The following is a 21246-nucleotide window of genomic DNA, read 5'->3' on the forward strand; positions in this document are numbered from 1 at the left end:
TTGGCGTGTGTAGTTATCGAACAACGCGCCGAGCGGTTGAAATCCTGTACCTAGGTCTGGGTAGCCAAGACTATCCACCACATAAAGAGGGCCTCAAACTATACCATCAATACTCCCTCCATATGGCTCACATTGTGGCGAGTCCATGATACACCATTGGATTGCTCCTTGACGACAACTGTTCTGCCCAGCACCTACTATCAATCATGACATCGGGCACTTTTCACGAGTTATAGGGAATGTACTCAATACCTAGTGTTTTAGTGAATGCATTTCTCCTCTGCCATCTTTCCCATAAGCTAAAGCCTCCTCACCTGACAACATCATCATAAGAGTTAGGTATGACTACCAGAGCACGATGGTGGAATCGTCTAAGTATAAGGAAGGAATCTAGCTCCAATTTCCTTTCATCTCTTCGTCTTCCTCCTTCTCCTCCCCAACCATTCCTTCTTTTTCATCCTCTCTCTTACATCTCCCCAACCCCGTGCACCATTCTTCGTCCTCCCTCACATCAATCCGCTCCCATATCCGCTCATCTTTAGACCTATCAAACGCACTGCCATCGTCATGCCCAAGGCACAGAAAACGCCCTGGCCCGGGTATTGGGAACCTACCCCACAGAACCAAGTCATCGTCTCACGGGCTGACCGAGCCACAAGCATCTACGATCGCGACGTTGCATTTCGTCAGTCTCAGAGAGATGCCTTGATCATCGCCCCTCGGGAAGGCCATCAGCAGAGAAGCCAGAAACGGGGAGCAGATTTCGACAATGACTCCGAGGGTGAGATCTTCCACACTTCGAAGGCGAGATGCATGCCGCTCGTCGATGAGGAGGACACATCGATGGAAGGTAGCGACATGGTGGAACAGGATTCAGGAGACGAAACCGAGCATCAACATGCGAACCAGGCACCTGCTTCAATGACCGTTCCAAGCAATGGACAGTTTCTGGACAGTGAGTACTGCGAATTCACGTCGACGGAATGCGTAACTAACGCTTTTCGCAGTTCAGGGACGCCTAGCTACGATGGAGGACAAGGTGCAGTCTCTCGACAAAACCACAGAGAAGCATGTGGGCGACATCGGCTACCTCCTCCCACGGATGACGGAGTTGTCGAGTGTGGGCCAGGCGGTCAAGAAAAAGGTCGACGCACTGGAGAGTTCGATCGACACGACCAACGACAACATTTTGGGTCTGCTAGAGGGACTGCAGCATTGCTCGGGAGTTGACCGCGACATGCTATCACTCTTTCGGAGACTGATTGAGCTCGTGGGAAAGACAGGGAGAGACTTGAAAACCACCAGAAAGGTCTTGGAGGAGACACGAGCAGCACAGGTCGAGGACCGGGCAACCATCTCCAGTCTCCAAAAGGAGCTTTCAGAGATGAAGGGTGAGGGGAGCACTGGGCCAGAGAGCATCAAGTCAGTCAGACAGCACCTGGACATGATGCAACATCTTTTGTGATGGACATCGAAGGCGAAGGGCGAGTTTCGCTGGGAGCAGAACATTGATCTTGGGCCGCCAAGGCGAATGAACATCAGAGCGATAGGTCGCATCGTCGACATCAACCGAGACTGAAGATGCCATGCTTTTCGGGAATACCGATACGGAGCTTCTTTTTGTAACTAGGCCAGGCGCCTGCCGGCGGTCAAAGAAAATTTGTCTTTTGCTACAGTAAACGTTGCTGGGCTATATCAAAACTCAAGTTTAAATTAACATCACGTCCAGCCCGAGACTCAACCTCGTCGTTGATACATATTCTCCCTTGACAATATCACCGGCAGCCCAACAATTGCAAGGGGCAACAGCACTAACGATTATACAGTAACAGACCAGCCGACAGGGTTGATGTGATTGGACGGAACCCCCTGGCCTATATTCGCACGACGGTGACGACTGCGTGCAGGAAATCAACCCACCCCGAGTTTCAGCGTCGACTGGGCAGACTTGGAACGATTCGCCTGTAATTTCTTTGTCTGAGAGGATCTAGACTTGAGCAGCCTACAGCCAATGAATCACGCTATTGCCTCTCTGCTCCATCTTGACGTCTTCCATTCGTTGTCGCTTTGACCCCGCAAGTCACGTCTCGTGTCAAGTCAGGTCAGACCGTGGATGGTTCGGCTCAGATGTTGCACATCCTCTTGTTTTTTGTATCAACTGTCCTTTTTAGCCCCCAAAGTTGTTGGTGCGCTACTACTTCTACTACTGCCGGCACTTGGTTCAAACTGTGGATTTTGAAGCACCTTGCTGCTTCAGTTGCGAGCTCATCCCCACCAAAGCTATCCTTGTCGCAATCAGCTCAACCACGTCCAAGCCCAAGTCTCACTTGTGCTTACCTGCCATATCCTAGGCCTTAGAATCTCTTGTCTCTGTCTGCCCTTTCCCGACTTGGCAGTATCTGCGGCAAGCTCGTGCTTAGGCAGACAAGGGGGCGCTATTCCGCTTCTGTCCCAGGTCAACCTGACGTGCCCCTCCTTCACTCAGACAAGGTAGCGTAGCATCCATTCCGACCTTGCCATCTACATCGCCTTAAACCTCAAACAAGGCCGCATTTCTTACACTCGTTTTTCCTTACCTTTCTTTCTCTCTCACCTTCTCTCTACCCTCTTCTCCCCCCCAGTCAAACATGTCTGCCCGTCTCCCCCTCTTCACCCGCGGCCTCGCCGGCCCCCAGGAGACCGAGAACGGCGGAGGCTCCCCCGCCGAGCAGCGAGACGACGCCAAGCGCAACTTTCTCAAGACGATGCGCGCCCTGCCCACGCAGCACTACTGGAACGTCTACTTTGACCGCCAGGCCAAGGACAGCCAGCCCTCGGCCGACGGCAAGGACCAGTACCACGCCAAGCTCGAGCAGCTCGGCACCCAGATCGAGTCGGTCCAGGACTTTTGGCGATACGCCAACAACACCCCCATCGAGAACATCAAGATGCGCGAGTCCCTGTACCTCTTCAAGTCTGGCTTCCGCCCCGTCTGGGAGGATCGCCGCAATATTCTCGGCGGTAGCTGGACCTTTCGTGTCCCCAAGAGCATTGGGCCTGATGTCTGGACCCGTGTTCAGCTGCTAGCCATCGGCGAGAAGCTCCAGAGCGTCCTCGACGAGGGTATGTCTATCCAACTACTCCAGATACAAGCTAGCGCTAACCAAAACCCACTGCAGATGATCAGCTCTGCGGCGTCGGTCTCTCGGTCCGTTTCAACTCGCACCTCATCACCATCTGGCACCGCGACGCCTCCAAGCAGAACTCGGTCGAGGGCATCCTCGCCTGCGTCATGGAGGAGCTTCCCCCCGAGCTGCGCCCCAAGCCCGACGCATACTTTTACAAGAGGCATGCCGACCACCTCGGCTTCAACCCTCCCCCGGAGCTCAAGGCCGTTCTCGACTCCCGCCGCCGCGAGGAAGCCGCCCGACAAGCGTCCACCCAGGACGAGTCTGGTGATGCTGCGCCGGCCGAGCAGCCCGAGGTGACGGTTCAGTCGCCTCAATGAGTTACGAATATTACGGCCTTTCGATATTCACTTCATTGTTTGTTTAATTTTCTTTTTGAGATCTTTAGTTTGGGAACACATCAAGTGTGTCGGCTTCGGCCTTGACACACATCCCGTCGTCACGGGCGGGGGAGGAATTGCATTTGTCATGGCGTTTCAGAAGTAGGCGGGAAATCATATACTATTACGGCCAGGGAAGTTCGTCTAGAAGGATTTAACATAACATCCCCTGGTTACTATTCAAAATCAATCAAGGCGAGAGAGCCAGAGCTCGTCATACGCAAACCCCTTTCCCTTTGTTCCGTATGAGTGCGCGCCATGATGGCTTCCAAGGGCTAAAACAGGCTTGTCATGATATGAAGGGTTGTCCGCCCCTTTGTTCAATTTCCGCCATCTTTGCAGGGGTATCTGAGTTAACCACATGGATCTCGTCGTCAGGCCTCAAGGCTGGCTTACCTTGACACTAGACTCGACTCCACTGACCGTCCTGTCCAATTCTTGCGTCAAGCTATTGTATGGCCAATACTTGATTCCTGAACTTTGCTCCCCCTTATACTATCGACTCCTCAAACGCCCGTATAGTAGTAACAGTTAGTTTCGTATCTTCGTAATTCGTATCGCGGAAAGGCACGTGTCGAGACGTCATGTCACCTCCAGACTCCGGCGCTCTTCATGACCCCGTCAAACTCGTCGACGCCCACGCCCCTGGCAACGCCCACGCCGCCATTTGCCTCTAGAATCATATCCTTGAGCAGCTCCTCGTCGACATCCTCCTTCAGGACCGCGGCTACACGGCGGAGGTGCGCAAGCGTGATCGGTCCGTCCTGTCCGTTTGTGAAGAGTCGGAAAGCTTCCTCTACCTCGGCGCGGTGGGCGTCAGAGTTGTGCTCCCGGGTGTGGAATTTGAGCGCGCAGATGGCGAAGAAGGGTTCGAAGGTCGCGTAGCCGTCGGACTCGGGGTCGAGGATGGATATGAACTCTTTGAGTTCTTCAGGAGACGAGGCCGGTACACCGAGTGCTCTACACCATAAACATTCTATTAGCAAGAGTTGGGCTTCACAACCCTTTTTTCGAGACTTACATCAGCGCAGACTTGACATCGTCAATGGGAAGAACTCCATGCTTCTCGCCGTCCATGGGCTCCGCAAAGAGGCTAAACGCCTCGCGGATCTCGCCCTCCTCCTGCGGGGTGACGTTGTGCTCCTTTGCGAGCTTGGACTGGCGGGCCTTGGGCGCGGCACCACCGCTGGCGGCTGCTTTGCGCTTCGGAGGCTGAGACCTTGTTAGACCTTTTTCTCTTTTTCGTGTGTTATGTGATGTAGAGTATCGTACCATGTGCGATATTGCCGTAATTCGTCGGGGAAAGAATGTTGGCGGCTTGCGACGCAGTTCACGGTTGGTAGTGTTGGTCATCTTGGTGGTGACGGCGGGTGGTTGGCGCCGACCAGTAAACAGTGCAAAAAGACTGTGTGATGGGATTGCTGTTACTGTACGGGCCGCATTCACGAGACTTCTTTATCAGTTTTTCTCACCAGCTCCCAACCTTTCCTCCTCGACATTCTTCCACAATCCAGGACTCCAAGACTCCAACGCCTCGACGCCGGACAGAGGCCATTCGTGTCCCTCTACGGGAACTATTACCGCGACAGCCTTAAGGTTTGTAATGGTCCACAGTCGAGGCGCGAATCTAGTCTTGCTACCTTCGATTCCAATCACCCTCGAAAGAATATCCTCCCACCGCTTCTAAAAATGCTAGAGCTTGCCGCTTTGAATGTACTACAGCGAGCAAGTGTGGACAGTGAAGCAAGATGAAAACCCGCCACTTCGACTCTTCAAACGATGTGGTTCCAGTGGGTAGCAAGCGACGCCGTTGTCAGAGACGGATGCCTCGCGATCCCTGGAGACATGCCAAACATAGACTTCAACTTTTTTTTCCAATTTCAATCAACTATCACGAGCATCTCTGCTCAGTATATTCACGCTCCGGTCGCTTCATCATGCATGTGTTCTCCTAGTGCCTCAACTCCCAACCGCCCAAACTCCATGACTGCCTACATCTTTGACTCGGGAGCCCTTGAATGGTCAATTGAGTCCGTCAAAACTGAAGATGCTAAGAGATACTTACTCACTTAAAGTTGTTCTTCATCTCTCGCAACTTTGTCATGACAGCCACGGGCTCAGTCTCGCCCGTCGCCTTCTGGATTTCGGGATCCTGATCCAAGTCCAGTCAGCTTGGCTCAAAGTCAGCCTACGTCTCGACAAACCTCGACTCTCATAAACACATTATGCTCCTATAGCTCTTTGTTAGCCAGCCTGTTAGGTCTCGGAAGCAACATCCTAACCTTCTCATCTCCAATGGTAAATTTTCCGGTTGTCACCTTGTTGTTCTCGGCATACGAGTGGAGCTTCTGCACCGCATCTCGCTGCGATACAGAAGCAGCAAACTTGACGTTGGACTTTGTGTACTCGTGACCAGGCTGCATCCATGTTAGAACTTTGCCAACTTAATCACCTGCCCGGCTTCTCACATAGACCAAGGTGTCGTCCGGCAGAGCGGCGAGGCGCTTGTTCAAAGCCTCGTGCATTTCCGCTGCAGAGCCTTCGAAGAATCTTCCACAACCTATCCAGGTCAGTCTCATCCACACACGGGTGATATGGGGACCTACCGCCGATAAAGAGAGTATCTCCTGTGAAAACAGCCTTGTCATTGCCATCCTCCATGAAGAAGCAAATGCTGTCCTGGGTGTGGCAGGGCGTGTGAACACCCTTCACGGTGATGTCACCCAGCTTAAAGGTCTCGCCATGACCAGGCGTCTTGGTGACACCCTCACAGTCCTTGCCTCCGATAATGTCCAGCTTGGGAGTTCCAAGTTCAGCGAGCTTACCAAGATTAGTGAAATTTCATGAGTCCAGCTCGATATGGCACCTTACCAGCTTCTTGTTACCTCCCGCATGGTCCCAATGGCTGCGGCGGGGTCAGTTTGCTGCACAAGGAGGGGTTGTCCGGCACTCACTGATGAGTGTTGACAATGGCCGTCAGGTTAATCTTGCCCGCCTGAATAGCATCCTTCAGAACCGGGGCAACTCTATCGAAATGGACCATTAGCCAGACCAATTCGGAAATCCTTCATGAGTCCCACGTACTCCGGGGGGTTGGCAGGGTCGATAATCACAGCATCCTTGGATTTGTCATCGACTACCAAGTAGGCGTAATTGTTGTGGCTCCCCTCCCCTATGAGAGTCAGTATCTTCCGTCCCCTCAATGCCAGATAACCCCATAACCAGGTGAGAAGCTTTACATACACATAGGAATCGACTGGATATGCATGGCGCGGGATGCAGCAAGCTACGTCAACTCAGCGATACAACTCTGAAAAGTCGAGAGCAACTGACTTACCGCTGTTGAGATGATTCCAAATTTCTTGTTGAGAAACGGTCGTCTGGCCGCGAGTCTATACATAGGTGTGTAAATGCAGAGGAAAGAGTCAAGGTTGCAGTGTAAGAGGACGATGCCGAATGGGATGTGAGGCTTTGTAATCTTGGCCAGGGCTAGCGAGGCATCATGTCTCCAACATCATGACGTTGCCCCGATGGGGATGCGGCACGTGATATCGGCATTCAAGCCATTGAGAAACACCCCATGGCAAGCTTTGGAGGGACTTGTCATGATATCAAGTTGGGGTATCAAAATATTTTATGCTGAAAGCAAGTCTAGACAATGCCAATGGGCTTGGGCTTCCAAGAACCCTCAAACTGTGACCATCCAAAATCTTGGTCAACCTCTGCCGCCTCTCCATCACCTGCGGCAGACTCATGAGCTTCAGTATCCTTCATGGGTATATCTGCAGCTCCAGTGTCCCGAACGCCCTTCTGTCCATCCAAATCCTTCAACCGCTGGCTCAGTTCCGCGCACTTGAGAAACACCTGGTTCCCCGGCAGACTGCTCCTAACCTCGTCCACCGTCTTCACGACGCGCTCCCTCGGCCACCGCTCAAACTCGCCAATCATGATGCCCAACTCGGCTTCGTCTCCCTCACGCAGATACCGCAGCACCATCTGCCGGCATGGATCGCCCGTGTCGTCGCCAAGGTGCTTCCAGTAGTAGTCCCAGATCCACCCAAGAGCCTTCTTTGCCGCCGCGCGTAGCTTTGCCAACGAGGGTAGCTGCTCGTGTGTGGACTGATGCCGCAGCTCGACAAATGTGGCTGGTAAACCTATCGTCTTTGCGATCGAGTACATGCTCTGCTTGCGCTGCTTGTCCTGGTGGCCATCGAGGAGGCCAGTAACGAACCTGAACTTCGCGTGAGCTTTGCTCAACACATGCCATACGAAGACTCACCGACTAAAGGCTGCCGAGTATGCAGCCCGTATAGCATACGCTGAGGAGGCTGCATTCTCCCCTGCAGCTGCTTCTCCATCACTCAACATGGCTGCCATCAAGAGGGCTGTCGACTCGACCATATGAGGACAATTTCCTCGCTGCATCCACATCGAGACCCGCGCAACCGCCTGATGCTGTTTCCTCCTTGCCTCTTTATCGTCTGTATTTTGGCGAGGCCGAATAATCCCCGAGTGCTCCTGCTGACCAGCATCTTCTGACTTTTGCTCTGTATCCTGGGTGGTAGTGCTGATTCCGTCAAATGAGGCGTAGAGCTGTTCGCGAACAAGCAAAAGTTCATAGCGGTCGCGCCACGGCGTGAAGACGTATTGAACCATGGGAACAACTGTGATCGTAGCTTTCTTTGAGAGAATTGTTTTCGTCTTAGGCTTTGGCAATTAACAGGATTTGATGGTGCTTGGTGTTGAGATGAGAAGTCTTAGATTTACGATTTGGCAGGGTGAAATAATTTTCCAGCGCTTGACAGTGGGTTACAACATCACAGGTATCAGCAACCCAAATGTTTATTATCACACAACATATTATGCACATTTCAGTTCATGGGACGTCCAATTTGTGGTTCTTTTTATTCATTCCACATTCTACCGGTGTCATATTCTCATTTCCGGAGCCATTTTGCAGTACAAGTCCATATCATTTTCCAATTTAGGAGACAGTCTCCTCAACACAGAAGATGCCGTACTCCTCCTTGAGCTCCTTCAGGATAGGGTTGTTGATCTTGCCGTTCATGGGAGCCAAAATACCCTTCTCAGACAGGGTGCCGTTGAGGACCTGCTTGACAGCGACGGCACACGGCACACCCACGAGGCGAGCCATGGCGGAGTAGCCCTTGGGGTCACCGTACTCAACGAGAGTAGAGGTGCGGGTCTCGCGGGAGCCGTCCTTGTGCTCAATCTCGAACTTGTGCTGGAGCATGACGAGATCACGCTCGCCCTCCTCGAACTGCATCTTCTTCTCGAGGGTGGCGCAGAGGGTGTCGAGGGGGTTACCGCGCGGGGTGATCTTCTCGTCAGAGAAGAGACCGATCCAGCGGAGACCGCTCAGGATACGCTTCTTATCCTCAGGGGAGTCAAAGGTGGCCTTGGAGACGATGGCCTCCTCAAGGTCGGCAGCGCTGGAGGACTTGGCACCGACAATGATCTTGGTGGCCTCGTTCCAGGCAATGGGCTGAGAGAGAGCCTCCTGAGCGGTATCGTCAAGGAAGCCAATCTGGACCAGGACTCGGATGAACTGAGGGAATCCCTGGTATCGGAGAGTACCTCGGATGATGGTCTCAGCCTCGGGGATGTTGTAGCGCTCCTTGTAGGGGGTAGAGTCTCGGTTAGGGTAGGCGACGAAGGCGAAGCCGGGGTAGATGAAGTAGGGTTTGGCGGTGCCCATCAGGTCCTTGGAGGCAACATCGGCGATCTTGCCGTCCTGGTAGTATCGGGCAGCGTTTCGCAGGGCGAGGAGGACACCGCGGGAAGACCAAGAGAACTTGTATCCGAGAGGGTTGCCAGACACCTCGGGGGCGGGGAGACCACCGCAGTAGCTGAGGAAAGACAGAATCTTTCCACCCTCGGCGTGGACCTCCTCGATCGTCTTGACGGCGTACAGGTGGTCGACTATATATGGTGATTAGCAGGCTGTTCCAAAGTAAAACAAAGTCATCGGGTCTTGATGACAACATACCACCAGGGTCAACCTAAAGAAACAGTCAGTGTCAATTCTCGTATGCATTGATGGCCATGGATCAAACTTACGCCAATCTCGTTCATGACGGTGATACCAGCAGCCTTGGCCTCCTCGTCGAGCTCCATCATGGCAGGAGAGACGTAGCTGGTGGTGACAACATTCTTCTTGTTGCGGATGGCAGACTTGATGACGAGGGCGTGGAAAGTGTAAGGGATCAAGCTGATGACAAGGTCATGCTTGGCAACTTCGGCATCGAGGGCCTTCTCGTCGCTAACGTCGAGCGAGATCGGGGTCGCGAGGTTGACGCCCTCGGAGAGCTTCTTGGCGGTCTCGAGGGTTCGGCAGGCTGCAGAAGGTCAACATCAAGACACCAGACATCCATTGAGCTTCTTGGTCGTCCAGAGCTCGAAAAAGCCCAAGTCAAGCATGAAGCCTAAGATCGGACGAGGTTACCCACCAACAGTGACGGGAATGCCGCTCTGGGTCAACACGTCCAGAGTAGGACGCGTGACAAAGCCCGCACCGAGCATAAGAACAGACCTTTAACGCATCATCAGTTTTGTAAGCTCATACACCAAAAAGAATACATACTGCTGCACCATCTTGATATTTTTCGTGTATCGTGTTATGGTTTGTGATGACTCCAAACTCAAGAATCTACCCCGCCAAAATTTTTAGCTGCGTGCTTCAGAGTTTGTTGGCGGGGTCATTCAATGCCAATTCCGATAACGGCCACTGGCCAGCTGAGATGAGCTCAGCATGGCATGGCTCGAGTCGGCTTTAGGATGAGGCCTCACCAGCCACGTTGGTGCCCAGCCACATGCAGCGCCACGGCGGCTAGCGCCTCTTCCCAATTTCAACTTGCTCTCCAGCCTCCTTCCCGATCATGATGTAAAGGAGCGGCGGGGCACAACGGGACGGCGCACATGCCCACGCAGGGCTGGGAGAACGGGCGGGGCCGGGGTTGATCGATCGGCGTTGTGCGGCCAATAGGAGGGCGTCACACGGCGTGTGCCACATGTCTAACAGGGATCAGAGAGGCTCTAGCTTCCCTGTACCTTTTTAGTGCCGCCGGCACTCTGTTCGAGACAACGGTCTCTTACTTTTTGCTTTTACAGTAACTGCATGCATCACCGCCGTCGACGGTCAAAGGTAAGCGTCAACACTGGAACCTTGGTGCAGGTCAGAGAGGGATGCGGTTTTTTTTTTCTTAGGCTCTTCTCATTTTGGGACAATGTTTTTTGGTTTGTTGATTTCTTTATTTGGTTGTTTGTTTCGGCTATTAGCACGGCACGGCCGGCTGTGCCATCCTAGTTCTCTGTGCCATCTTGCACGGGTATCCTCGCCTGATTCTATGAACCTCAAAAAATTCAGCGCTTGTTCCCATGCCCCTTTCCCCCCAAAAAAGTACAATATTCGTTTGCGCCATGTCCGCTCCGAGATCCATAGTTTTCCATCTACCGTCCCAAAAGGCCGTTTCCCAGGCCTGTGATAACACCTTGCTTTATTGTACATTTCCCAAGTCGTAATTCATGCAAAAGTTGCAGTCAAGTTCGTTGGTGGCTCATGTCATCAGACTGAGCTCGTCTTAGAAGCGTCCGCTTCCTCGTCGTCGTCCTCATCCTCCTCATCGGACTTGGGAGGCTCCCAAGTCTCCTCGAGCTTAAGGCCCTTGCCTCGGGGCTCGTTTCCTCTGAATGTTGATCCAAGGAGGGAAGAAACCGTGGATCGATAGTTGTTGAGCTGAGGATCTTCCTCATACTTGTCGGGGGCGTCGTAAAGGCCCATGCCAACAAGAATTTCACCCTCCTCCTCCTGCAGAGGCTCCTCAAGCGCCTGGTAGGGGATGTCATCAGACACAGCCGGTTGAGAGAGTTCGGCCTGGGGAAGAGTCTCGGGTGTGGGTGGGGTTGTAGCGTTAAAGCCATGCATGATGAAGCTGTTCCAGTCCCATCCATTACCATAGGCCGTGTTGTCGTTGGGTGCAGAGGCTTCCGTAGAAACCTGACGTGTGTCCATGCCCGAGCAAGAGGCCGGTGACTGTTGAGCCATCGAGGTTCCTTGGTAAGGGTAGTAGGGCAGGTTATCGGCAGTCTGGTATGGTAGTGAGAGGTGTGAGAAAGCTAGGGGGGATGTGTCGCAGGAGGTTGATGCCAGCATGGGGGAAACATGGGGGTAGCCATATGTATCCTGCTGGTTGGCATACATGTTGCTCGAGGTGAGAGCATACATGGGCTGGGCTTGAGCCTGTGGTTGTTGGCCATAGGAACTGGGATGCCAGCTGACAGGGCGTGAAGAACGCTGGGTAGGTTGCTGTTGCTCCGTGTCATAGAACATCGAGAGCTGGTCCAGGACTTGCTGTCTTCGGCGTTGCGAGTTGCCATCGTTCATAAGGGTCTTCCGGCGAGCCATAACACCAGACGAACGGGGGCTGTTGCTAGCACTGGTAGGCTTGACTACCCTCATGGCACCTCCTGATCGTTGTCCGTTGGAGCCTCGAGAGAATCTTCGTGCAGCCTGAGAGCAAGCCATTTGCCGAGAGTGGTCGTCAACCATAGCATCGTAGGGATATGTGACGGGCAGAGAGCCTGCCGGTTGCATACCGAAGAGTGGGTGCATCATCTTCGGTGTTCAAGTAATCGAGTGAGAGCTGGTAGGTGAATCGCAATGGTTGAGATGAGGTAGAGTTGAGAGCTGTGTGCTATGGTTGGTGATAGCTTTGTCGTATGTATGATAGACTTGGAAGATCTGAAGAAGGGCTCGGCTTGGGTTATGTATCGTGGAGTGGAGGTACAGTCCCCAGGGGGCTCAAGGGAGTAACGAAACATGGGGCAATCGATGGCTTGAAAGGATAAATCGAGCCTAGCAGTCTACCAAGATCAACTCGCCATGGATCTGGGAGTGGGCCTGGGCACAAGGCAATAAAGAAGCATGGACGGTTTGACACCAACACGATGGCCGCAAACCGTGGAATTACAACAAGCGTCGAATCAGCGCGAAGCGCGCCGGGGGTGGGTGCTAGGTTCCTCATCAGAATTGTCCTTTGCTCTGCTAGTCCGGGTGCTAGGATTGTCAGTCAGGCATGGCAGCTGCGGCGGGTGGCCTGCGTCATACGGGGCGCGCAGGGGGTGCCTCAACGGGCGGATTCCACAGTCGGAGGAGGGTGGGCGGGAAGTAGTGCCGGAGAGCGAGAATCAGGCCGGTGTTCTGGGGATAGGGACGTATGCAGCACGGAGGAGTCGTCGAAGAGTGGAGGGCTTGGACAAGAAGCCGTGTGAGGGTGGGTGGGTGGGTGTGTGCTGTGTTGTGCTGGGGTGTCGAACCAGCAAGGCTTGCTCACTCGGTGGGGTCCAAGTCGACAAAGTCAGTACCACGCCAAATTTGGCGTACCGGCAAGGCGAGAAACGAGAAAACAGGGTGGTGGTGATGGCACTGATGGGCTCTCCCGCTGCGACTGTGTCGCAGACCCATGAGCGAGCTCAAGCGGCTTAGCTGGCTTGCAGGTCCCTCCAGCAAGTGGGCACCATCGGGTCGTCTGGACTCTGGCAAACCACCCCTGCCGCTAGGGATGCAAGTTTGCTTCAAGCCGTGGGCAATCGAAGGGATGGAGAAGATTTGGGCCCACGGGCTGGCGTCGTAATAAGAGACGACATAAGTGAACCCAGCCAGTCTCAGGCCGAGCTCCACGAGAGGCCAGCACCATTGCCAGGGGTGTGGACCGCTTCAAGGGAGTGCATCAAGGGTTGAAGCTCGCGGCGCCACAATGCAGATGCGCCTCTGGGGCCTGGGCTGGGGGACCGCAGCTAGGAAGGTGCCCAAGCCCAGAGCATGGGACAGACATTTCCTTGTTGCTAAAAGCGCCACCGGGAAGGGGTTTTGAATCTCACTCAGGCGGGATGTGCATCACCACTTGGAAGGATTGGCATGCTTTGGGCCTGGTACTATGACCACCCCCGCTGTGACACCCTGATGCTCCATTTCCTGACGCGATTGTGAGCAACCCGTGCAAGTTGAAGCAAGGCGTGTCAAGCACAAGGCGTTGCCGTAGAAGAAACAATAATATCTGATCGGCAGGCGCTTCGAGATGGCAGATGTTTGCGACGGGTTTCTGGTCGTTCCTCGGGGAAAGCCACTACCACGGTAAGCGAGACACCAGCAAGACGAACTGCTCACATTTCGATGCTTCCCATCCGTTGTCTGTTGCTCCTGCATTGCTCATGTCTCTGGGGCGGCCACTGGCGGTACTCCGGAGAGACGGTCAGCATGGTTCGAGGGCAGCTGTGACAAGCAATGAAGTTTCTTTCCGGTGGGTTTCGATGGACGGTAGTTTGGCGCCGGGGCTTGGCCGTGATGGTCACGGTCGTGGAAGTTTTAATCAGACGAGACGAGACGAGGGGTGTCGTCAAGGGCAGTGATGGCGCAGGGCAACTCCAGCGAGGGGCGCCGCGTCGACCATCACAAGCATCAGGGAGGTAGCTCAATAGGGAATTCTGCAGGGCCATCGAAGTTGAGGAGCAAAAGGTGGAGCCGTCAAAGAGTGGGAACGGCGATTCCTTGGGAACAAAACGCGTGGCTGGCGCTGCGCTGCGTGCAGGGCCAGCCCGATGCCGACATGCGTCGCAGCGTCGGCCATGGAAAGCAAACCACCCAACGCCGGCAAAGTTGGCGTTAGTGTGGCTACAGATATTTGCGTGGGTGGTCGCCCTGGAGCAGATGATGCCTTTCTCGGTGCGCTGGGCGGTGTGGGACGCTGTCGGGTCTGTTGGTGGGAGCCTTTTTCCAGGCGTCAAGGTCGCCAGGCCAGGTGGGTGGCAAAGGTGCCAGAGCAGTGCCAGAGCCGGTGCCAGAGCCAGGCCACGGGGACAGTCAAGGCCGCGCTCAGTGGAAGCGGGTACCAGAGACCCTGCTGTCTGCGCAATTTGCTTCGCTGCACAAAGTATCGGCGACGTTAAGGCGGGTTTAGCTGCGGAGAACGCCCTGAGCTAAGGGCACAGAGGCATGAGGAAGAGTCATGGAGGCTCGCGAGGCTAGAGTCAAAACTAGAGCAGGAATACCGGGAAAGACGGGGCCACGGTCACGGAGCCGTTTCCATTGAAAGGGGCGCCTGAGTGGTGAGGCATCCAAGGGCCAGGCAGGCAGGAGGTAAGGCATTCAGGGCTTGGTGCTGGTCTGGCGGCCTGGCGGCCTGAGCGTCTGGGAAGGAATAGTCGACCTCGAAATGTCCACGCTACCTGGCCCTCCACCTCGCAGCAGCAGCTCCGACAAGTCACGAGCACTTCTCTGAGCACCGAGATTCCAGGCCCTGGTTCCCTTCTTTTCCCCGTGTCCCCAGTTTGTCTCTGCCATTGCCAGTTCCATCCCACATCAAGCCCAGGGCGGTCATCAACCCATCCATCCTCCATCCATCCATCCAGGGCCGAGCGCCAGGTCTTTCTCCGTCCTCCACTCAGGGGCTGTGGAAGCTGCAACAGATTACTAGCCTAGGCAAGCACATGCAGGCCGCCATCCTGGATGCCTGCTCATCCTCCCACATTAACTTCGCAGGGTCCGCTGGTCTCAATGGCCCCTGTGCGACAGCCCAGACTTCACAAAGGCCTTGCTTGCGCTCTTCACACAACAGGCAGCCTGCCAGCGGGACTCGAGGCTCCAGCACGGCTCCAGCGCTCTATGATGGTCCGCCACGTCGTTGTCTGGCGATTCAGTTCAGGACCGAGACATCATCCCGGCAACTTAATCAGGGCGAGCCAAGTTCCTATGCACGCTTGCAAGCCCGACGATGCGGTGCTGAAGGCTCCGGTGCTTTGACGAAGTCAGGGCGATTGTTGATGCATGGCTCGCCCATGACTGGCCGAAATAATCAACCCGACGACGAGCCTGGACAGAGGCTGATAGCCTTCACAGCAAGGCACTAATCATTCATTCCACACACGCGTACCACGGCACCCCAACGGAGCAAACAAGGCGGGAGCTGCTGCTGCATGCACGCCGAAACATTTGTCACAAACGGATTTCTGTCAATTTCGTCGCCGCCCCTTGTTGACGATGGGGAGAAGCAAAGTGAGGATTCAACATGCCCCAGCATTGCCCACAAGCACAGATTCAAGACCCGCAGAGATGCTGCGACGATAATCTCACGCCGCCATAGTTTCGGCTTTTCCATCGTCTGCCGCTTTTCTCGTCTCCCCTCACTTGTCGCCCCTCTTCCCTCCCACAGTTCACAACAACCTGCTTGGCGAGTCGTCACTCGGACGATCCCCACTCTGAAAGTTCCATTGCTGACCATCATGGCCGTGGAACTGAACGAGTTGGTCAAGAACGGTACAGGCCTTGTACCCCCGTGCTCTCACCGGACGCTGCCCATTCAACTCTTGCGACCAGGGCCCCTTGGACAACTCGGGCGCCTTACCGTATGGTTGCTGACGACGGACCTTCCACACTGGCTAGCCCGCCAAGCAGACCTGCTAAGGATTGGGTGGGATCAACCGTCCTTTAGCGGGTCGAGAGGGCCCGTAGGCCCTGAGGGATGCCAGCCTGCTTCTGAAGTGTCCTGATCATCCACTGAATCAGACATCCTACAGGGGCTGTTATGTTGCGCCACCAAAGACGTGCCGTGGCCTCTGCGAGTTTTGCTTGGTGGGGAAGAGAATGAAAGCACTCAGCGACTCCTCCATTCGGAGGGAGCAGGACGCTTCGATGGATCTTTGACTTTCCCAGACCCCGGTGAGCCCTTCCTTGCCTGCGCGTCAATAATCAGGTCTTAGCTATTATTACTCTGCTCGTAGGGATACGAGCCGATCTCTACGCGTAAGTCAAGTCGCCAGTGCACCTTTACAGCACAGCAAACCATTTAACGCCCGTTCAAACCTAGCGCAGCTCGCCGGGCACCGGAACTCGTAACAAGTTACGGATACAGGTGCTGCCTCAGAGACGAGGACCTCAGTTCACCACAGACAGCATTGCAGCGCTAGAGGACATGGGGGCTGAACGGGAACATTGCTGCCGCCATGTCATCTCGTCGGATGGATTGTATCACATCACGAACACATTCAGGAGGATCATCTCACGGCTGCCTCGCTGAGATTGTTCTCCGAACTCCGCCTCATTCTCACATTTCACGATGCCATCTGCCCTTGCTTGCCGCTGACAAGCCGGATACTATGCTCTCCACAGCACCAACAACTCTCCGAGTCCGAACCCAACAAGGAAGGGAATGTTCAGGCAATCTCAGCTCAGCTCATTGCGTCGGGGCTCACCACCAATTCACCAGCCCACTTGACAGCGTTACGCTGATCCTGCACTAATTACAGTACGTACCGCCCTCCGTAACTTGCAGGTCGCCGGGCTTAGGGATGGGCTCCGGGCTGAGGCGCGAACTCGCCGTGGCCCGCTGGAAATGGAAGGGTGCCACCGTCTCTCGCCCCGTGACTTGCTTGACACCAGAGGAAAACAGTGCTGGGTCACGCATTGACCTGCGCGCTGGCTGAGGCGCCGGCTGGGGAATGGTGTCAGCACTCGCCCTCGGCCGGAGTCCAATGGTGTCTCATCCCAACACTCTCGTCCCCCAGGGCCTTTGGCTTCGGTATGGCGGGGCTACATGGGCACAACGTTGTACCCACGGGGTCCTTCTTTGCTGATCACCGGCCCAGCGTCTCCTTGCAGTGTTTGTGTGTCACTCGAGTCACGAAAGTGCAGCCACCATGTGATGGTTTTTCATGGGCAACTGAGAGGCTTTCGCGCACAACCACACTCACTGGGCCTGGCGCAAGCTCGCTTCTCAGCAATGATCCTTGGAGGAGCAAGCACCACATCATCAGCTCCACACATTTATGCCCGGCGCCTTGTCTCGAATCACATCTGCCTATCGCGGCTGACGAGGGCTTCAAACCATTGCCCTGGCCAACCAGCTGCGTCATCCAAATACCTTTTTGCGACCGATCGTCCACCCACCGCCTTGCTTGCTCATCAGCCCAGTCCTGTGTTGAATTGGTTGACCTTATCCTTGTGTGCCCACCATCCAAGAACGGACCTTGCAGACATCGAGCCGTCTCACCTGCGTGTTTATCCGGATATACAACGAATGTCAGCCTCCGGCGATCCTCGCCCGTGAACTTGAGGGTCGGGTGTTGTACTCTTTGCCTCGCTGTCACAGATAACACGTCGCGTCAATAAGCCCCGTCTCGTTCACCTTGCTGTCTCGACGACCTGGGCAGTGCTGATCGCATCTTCGTCATCACCAACCAGTGATGACTACAGTACCACACTGACCACGGCCTGGTGGCTTATCCCGGCTGAGCTATCGGTAGCAAGGTCACCTTTCTAAGCAATAACCAACCCGGCTTCAGGTCTGGATCCGCAAGCTCGTCGAATGTTCACGATTGCGCGCTCACAAGCAACACGGTTGCTTGCGCTCCTTGGGTCTAAAGCAATCCCGCGCCAGGCCCATCAAGGCTGAAAGCTTTTTTTATACCCCCTCTTCCCAAAGAGCCCATGGGCTTTGTTGGGCACACCCCTGTTACTCCGTATTCTATTTGCTACCCCAAAACCACACAATGGGAATCGTCCTCTCATTACCGAATGCCTAGCCCACCCGGGAGGAAGGCTCACTTTCACGATCGGCAATCAGTCCAGTGTCTGTGGATAGACGAGACATGAGAAGCAACCTCGCTAGGTTTCCCACGTCATGCAGAAACAGGCTATACACACGAGACCTTGTCATCTCCGGTCCAAACGCATTACATCGTCAAGCTGAAGCCCGAACCGAATTGGAAGGATTCTTATGAACTACAAAGGATTCTTTTGCTTGCTTCAATGTTGGTCCCATGTATTGTTGCAGAGGATGGAAAACCGGAGGTATGTCAGCCTGCGTCTCGTTTCCCATGAATGGAGGCGGCAATCTAAAAAGGCATTACTCCAACCAAGCCACCACATCAACTGGTCAACGTTTCGCTTGGCGCATCGGAGCATGATTTTGTCTATCACAAGCTCCGTTGACTTCGACTCTAAGTTCATTGGTGGCTCAGCAAGATCCATGCACTCTCTGCTCTGGGGGACAAGCCAGGATCTGGAGGCGGCGGACGGCCCATCCTGCACTAACTCGAGGAGAGCGTGGAGGCTTGAAACTACGACAGGGGAGGCGTGGAATGGGAGTGCTAAAGCCGCCAGGGATCAGCATGCCTCGGCGCCTGGGTCCCGCCAAGGAACAGAAAAAGAAGAATTCGTCGAAGCCGTGACCCCATCACTGATGATAAACTTGCTCATCCCATCCATATTCACATTTGCCCAAACTTCCCACGACCTTGTGCACGCAAGGCTCGGAAGTAAATCACAGCACTCACCAAGTGGGTGAGACAGGGTCATGGACACGTAACTCGGACTCGACAGCACCTCAAAAAGATAATGCTGCCAACATCCCACAGCTGCCGCCTCAACACCAAGGGGCACTGGTTCGGAGATGATCAGACCCAGGGACCTTGCACCTGGGCCTGGGATGCGCCGTGCCCTTACGCTAGACTCCAAACGTGTGGCGGAAGCCACCTTGCAAAACTGCTGCCATGGGTCCAGCACTGAGGGGAGCGGGCAATTGGCGTGGTGACTGGCCCTTGTGCAGAAGCACGGTCTCTTTGGCATCATCTGGACATGCAGGCCGGGGTAGAATGGGTTCTATAACCGGCAGCGCACACATTCAAGGCCCCAACTCCATCCTACCCGCCGCTAGGGCTAAACGATGTAAGGCCCATGCCGCGAAGGCTGCCACAAACACCCCACATCAGAAGCCAGTCGACATAAATATTGATTCATCCTATGGGGACCTCTCCACCAAGGATCCACTGGTATTTCTGTCGGCTACTGTGGCGTGCGGCCGAGTGTTTGGGCACGCCTCCTCCCTCTTGCAATGGATGCAAGCAAGCAAGATTCGCCGCCAGAGGTTCCGATGGCCCCGGCTTCGCCGCCAGGACTGAGCACCATCCATCTGCCACAGCATACGGGAGGTTTATGATCATGCAGGTGCCTTCTTTGAGACGATGACCCTGCACACAGTCATTCGTTACACCCACACTCCTCCATGACTCGTCGACAGGACCTGCTCTTACTGGCAGTATCGACCACGATTGATATTGGCGTCAGGCTTGTCAAGACCAAGAAGGGCTCTGATGATGAGGTTGGCCGACAGTGATGGACGGGTTGGGGCTTCGACCCCTGGGCTGGTGTGGCCCCGACAAGTGGTGCTTTAGGGGAAAAAAGTCTGAATCACTCAACGCAAAAGGCAGCGAAGGTGTTTGGCGTATTTTGGGTCCCGCTTGGCTGGCCTCCAGTGGAACGGATCACCACCCACAGGACTCGGCTGCAACATGGCCCAGCATGGCCCAGCATGGCCAATCGAGCGATTGAGGAAAGCGTTGCTTGGCTAGGTCCAGATATTTTGGTACGAAGGACGGATATTGCCCAATATTTCATGAAACCTGGCCCTCTCATACCAGGGGCTTCTCTCATTTGATATCCTCACATATGATGGTTAGCCCTATTGGCATGGACAACGGGCGGCTCTTCTCACCCACTTCCAATGCTAATCAATCAATGGATGTCTTGGGCTGCCGACTTTTACAGCCCGCCTGCAGATTCCTCCTCGACCCCCACATCTTGTATTGATGTCAATGCCAATCTGGTGGTGCTCGGTGGGGCCGCGCGGTACCGCCACGGGCGGAATGCGGCCCATGGACGGTGCGCCGTCAATTACGGCAAAGAGGCCTGCCTACCACGATGGCCGGACCCTGTCTGAGCAGAGCAGACCAGAGCAGGTCGACTCCGAAACCTCGACCAGCCAAAGGAGCCGAGCCCGCTGCACTTTGCTTTTGCGAACTACCCCTTTTGATTGGACCCCAGCGTCCCCGTCGCAACCCAATCTCACCAAGCTCCAAGCCTCGAAGCAGCATGAGACAAGTTGACAGGCTTCCACCTTGGAGCTGCCCAATTTTACTTTGATCAAGACGCTGACGATCTGGGCACGCGCCAACACACATTACGGTCAAGTCGCGAGTACGACTGCTGCATGAGCCGCCACAACCGTTTCCTGGAACGCGTCACCCCGGCTTTGAGATGACGTCCCGCCAGAGCCATCTTGGCATCATTTGACTTGACCAAAATGAATGCGCGGATTTCAACATCAAGATTCGAAACTAGGAACAAGTTCTGGCGGGGACCTTTATCCATAGGTCGGCTACTGCACTGTGCCATTCACAACGGAACCAAAGCGCCTCTATCCGCCCTGCACTGCGAAGTACAAGACTCCACCGCCTCTATCATCAGGTTCACAATCAACAAGGAAGCCTATGATAACTACAACAAGCAAGATCATGACCGGGGTCTTTGCCCATGAGCACTCACGCTTGTGACAAGACGAGGGTTGTTCACGACGTAGAGTCAGCCAGGGCCTGCTTGTGTTGCTCAAACGATGTGAGACATTTACTTTGGGATGATCAGTCGCCAACGCTAGGTACTTGTGTGACCAGGGACGAGACGTCCAGTCCAGTCCCGTCCAGTGCATGGTCAACGCCTGCGGCGTAGTTCTGACAATTGCTATGGAGCCCCGGGCGGCCGAGATGTCTCCAGCAGCCGCCCGCTGCTCCGTCCGAGAGCCCCACCGATCGGGACGTCGAGGGCGGGCCAGAGTTCAGCCACGCCACGGATG

General features: G+C 54.8%; 7 protein-coding genes across 7 annotated transcripts; 2 read left to right on the forward strand and 5 right to left on the reverse strand.

Annotated features, from left to right (window-relative positions):
• Nucleotides 1-567: 567 nt before the first annotated feature.
• NCS54_01134000 (Hypothetical protein) lies at nucleotides 568-1465 on the forward strand (the record flags this gene model as incomplete). Its single annotated transcript, XM_053156620.1, has 2 exons — nucleotides 568-955; nucleotides 1008-1465. 2 exons carry the CDS (start codon nucleotides 568-570, stop codon nucleotides 1463-1465), a joined length of 846 nt encoding a protein of 281 aa, XP_053012595.1.
• Nucleotides 1466-2627: 1162 nt separating this feature from the next.
• On the forward strand, nucleotides 2628-3487 carry NCS54_01134100 (Hypothetical protein; the record flags this gene model as incomplete). The annotated part of the gene is made up of 2 exons (XM_053156621.1): nucleotides 2628-3102; nucleotides 3159-3487. The coding sequence occupies 2 exons, from the start codon at nucleotides 2628-2630 to the stop codon at nucleotides 3485-3487; spliced, it is 804 nt and encodes a 267-aa protein (XP_053012596.1).
• Nucleotides 3488-4134: 647 nt separating this feature from the next.
• NCS54_01134200 (Hypothetical protein) lies at nucleotides 4135-4900 on the reverse strand (the record flags this gene model as incomplete). The annotated part of the gene is made up of 3 exons (XM_053156622.1): nucleotides 4135-4507; nucleotides 4569-4759; nucleotides 4820-4900. 3 exons carry the CDS (start codon nucleotides 4898-4900, stop codon nucleotides 4135-4137), a joined length of 645 nt encoding a protein of 214 aa, XP_053012597.1.
• Nucleotides 4901-5538: 638 nt separating this feature from the next.
• Nucleotides 5539-7004, reverse strand: NCS54_01134300 (Hydroxyacylglutathione hydrolase; the record flags this gene model as incomplete). The annotated part of the gene is made up of 11 exons (XM_053156623.1): nucleotides 6885-7004; nucleotides 6791-6833; nucleotides 6632-6719; nucleotides 6502-6573; nucleotides 6419-6452; nucleotides 6154-6367; nucleotides 6016-6107; nucleotides 5830-5964; nucleotides 5752-5778; nucleotides 5617-5699; nucleotides 5539-5560 (listed from the first exon to the last, which is right to left on the reverse strand). Exons 1-11 carry the CDS (start codon nucleotides 6945-6947, stop codon nucleotides 5539-5541), a joined length of 873 nt encoding a protein of 290 aa, XP_053012598.1. The 5' UTR covers nucleotides 6948-7004.
• A 194-nt stretch (nucleotides 7005-7198) lies between these two features.
• On the reverse strand, nucleotides 7199-8203 carry NCS54_01134400 (Hypothetical protein; the record flags this gene model as incomplete). Its single annotated transcript, XM_053156624.1, has 2 exons — nucleotides 7199-7778; nucleotides 7827-8203. 2 exons carry the CDS (start codon nucleotides 8201-8203, stop codon nucleotides 7199-7201), a joined length of 957 nt encoding a protein of 318 aa, XP_053012599.1.
• Nucleotides 8204-8531: 328 nt separating this feature from the next.
• NCS54_01134500 (Saccharopine dehydrogenase) lies at nucleotides 8532-10201 on the reverse strand (the record flags this gene model as incomplete). Its single annotated transcript, XM_053156625.1, has 5 exons — nucleotides 10152-10201; nucleotides 10018-10100; nucleotides 9629-9906; nucleotides 9558-9570; nucleotides 8532-9490 (listed from the first exon to the last, which is right to left on the reverse strand). Exons 1-5 carry the CDS (start codon nucleotides 10160-10162, stop codon nucleotides 8532-8534), a joined length of 1344 nt encoding a protein of 447 aa, XP_053012600.1. The 5' UTR covers nucleotides 10163-10201.
• A 931-nt stretch (nucleotides 10202-11132) lies between these two features.
• On the reverse strand, nucleotides 11133-12182 carry NCS54_01134600 (Hypothetical protein; the record flags this gene model as incomplete). The annotated part of the gene is made up of 1 exon (XM_053156626.1): nucleotides 11133-12182. The coding sequence occupies one exon, from the start codon at nucleotides 12180-12182 to the stop codon at nucleotides 11133-11135; it is 1050 nt and encodes a 349-aa protein (XP_053012601.1).
• Between the last annotated feature and the right edge of the window lie 9064 nt (nucleotides 12183-21246).

This window comes from Fusarium falciforme, chromosome 9 (genome assembly GCF_026873545.1).
Source record: "Fusarium falciforme chromosome 9, complete sequence".
Classification (NCBI taxonomy): domain Eukaryota; kingdom Fungi; phylum Ascomycota; class Sordariomycetes; order Hypocreales; family Nectriaceae; genus Fusarium; species Fusarium falciforme.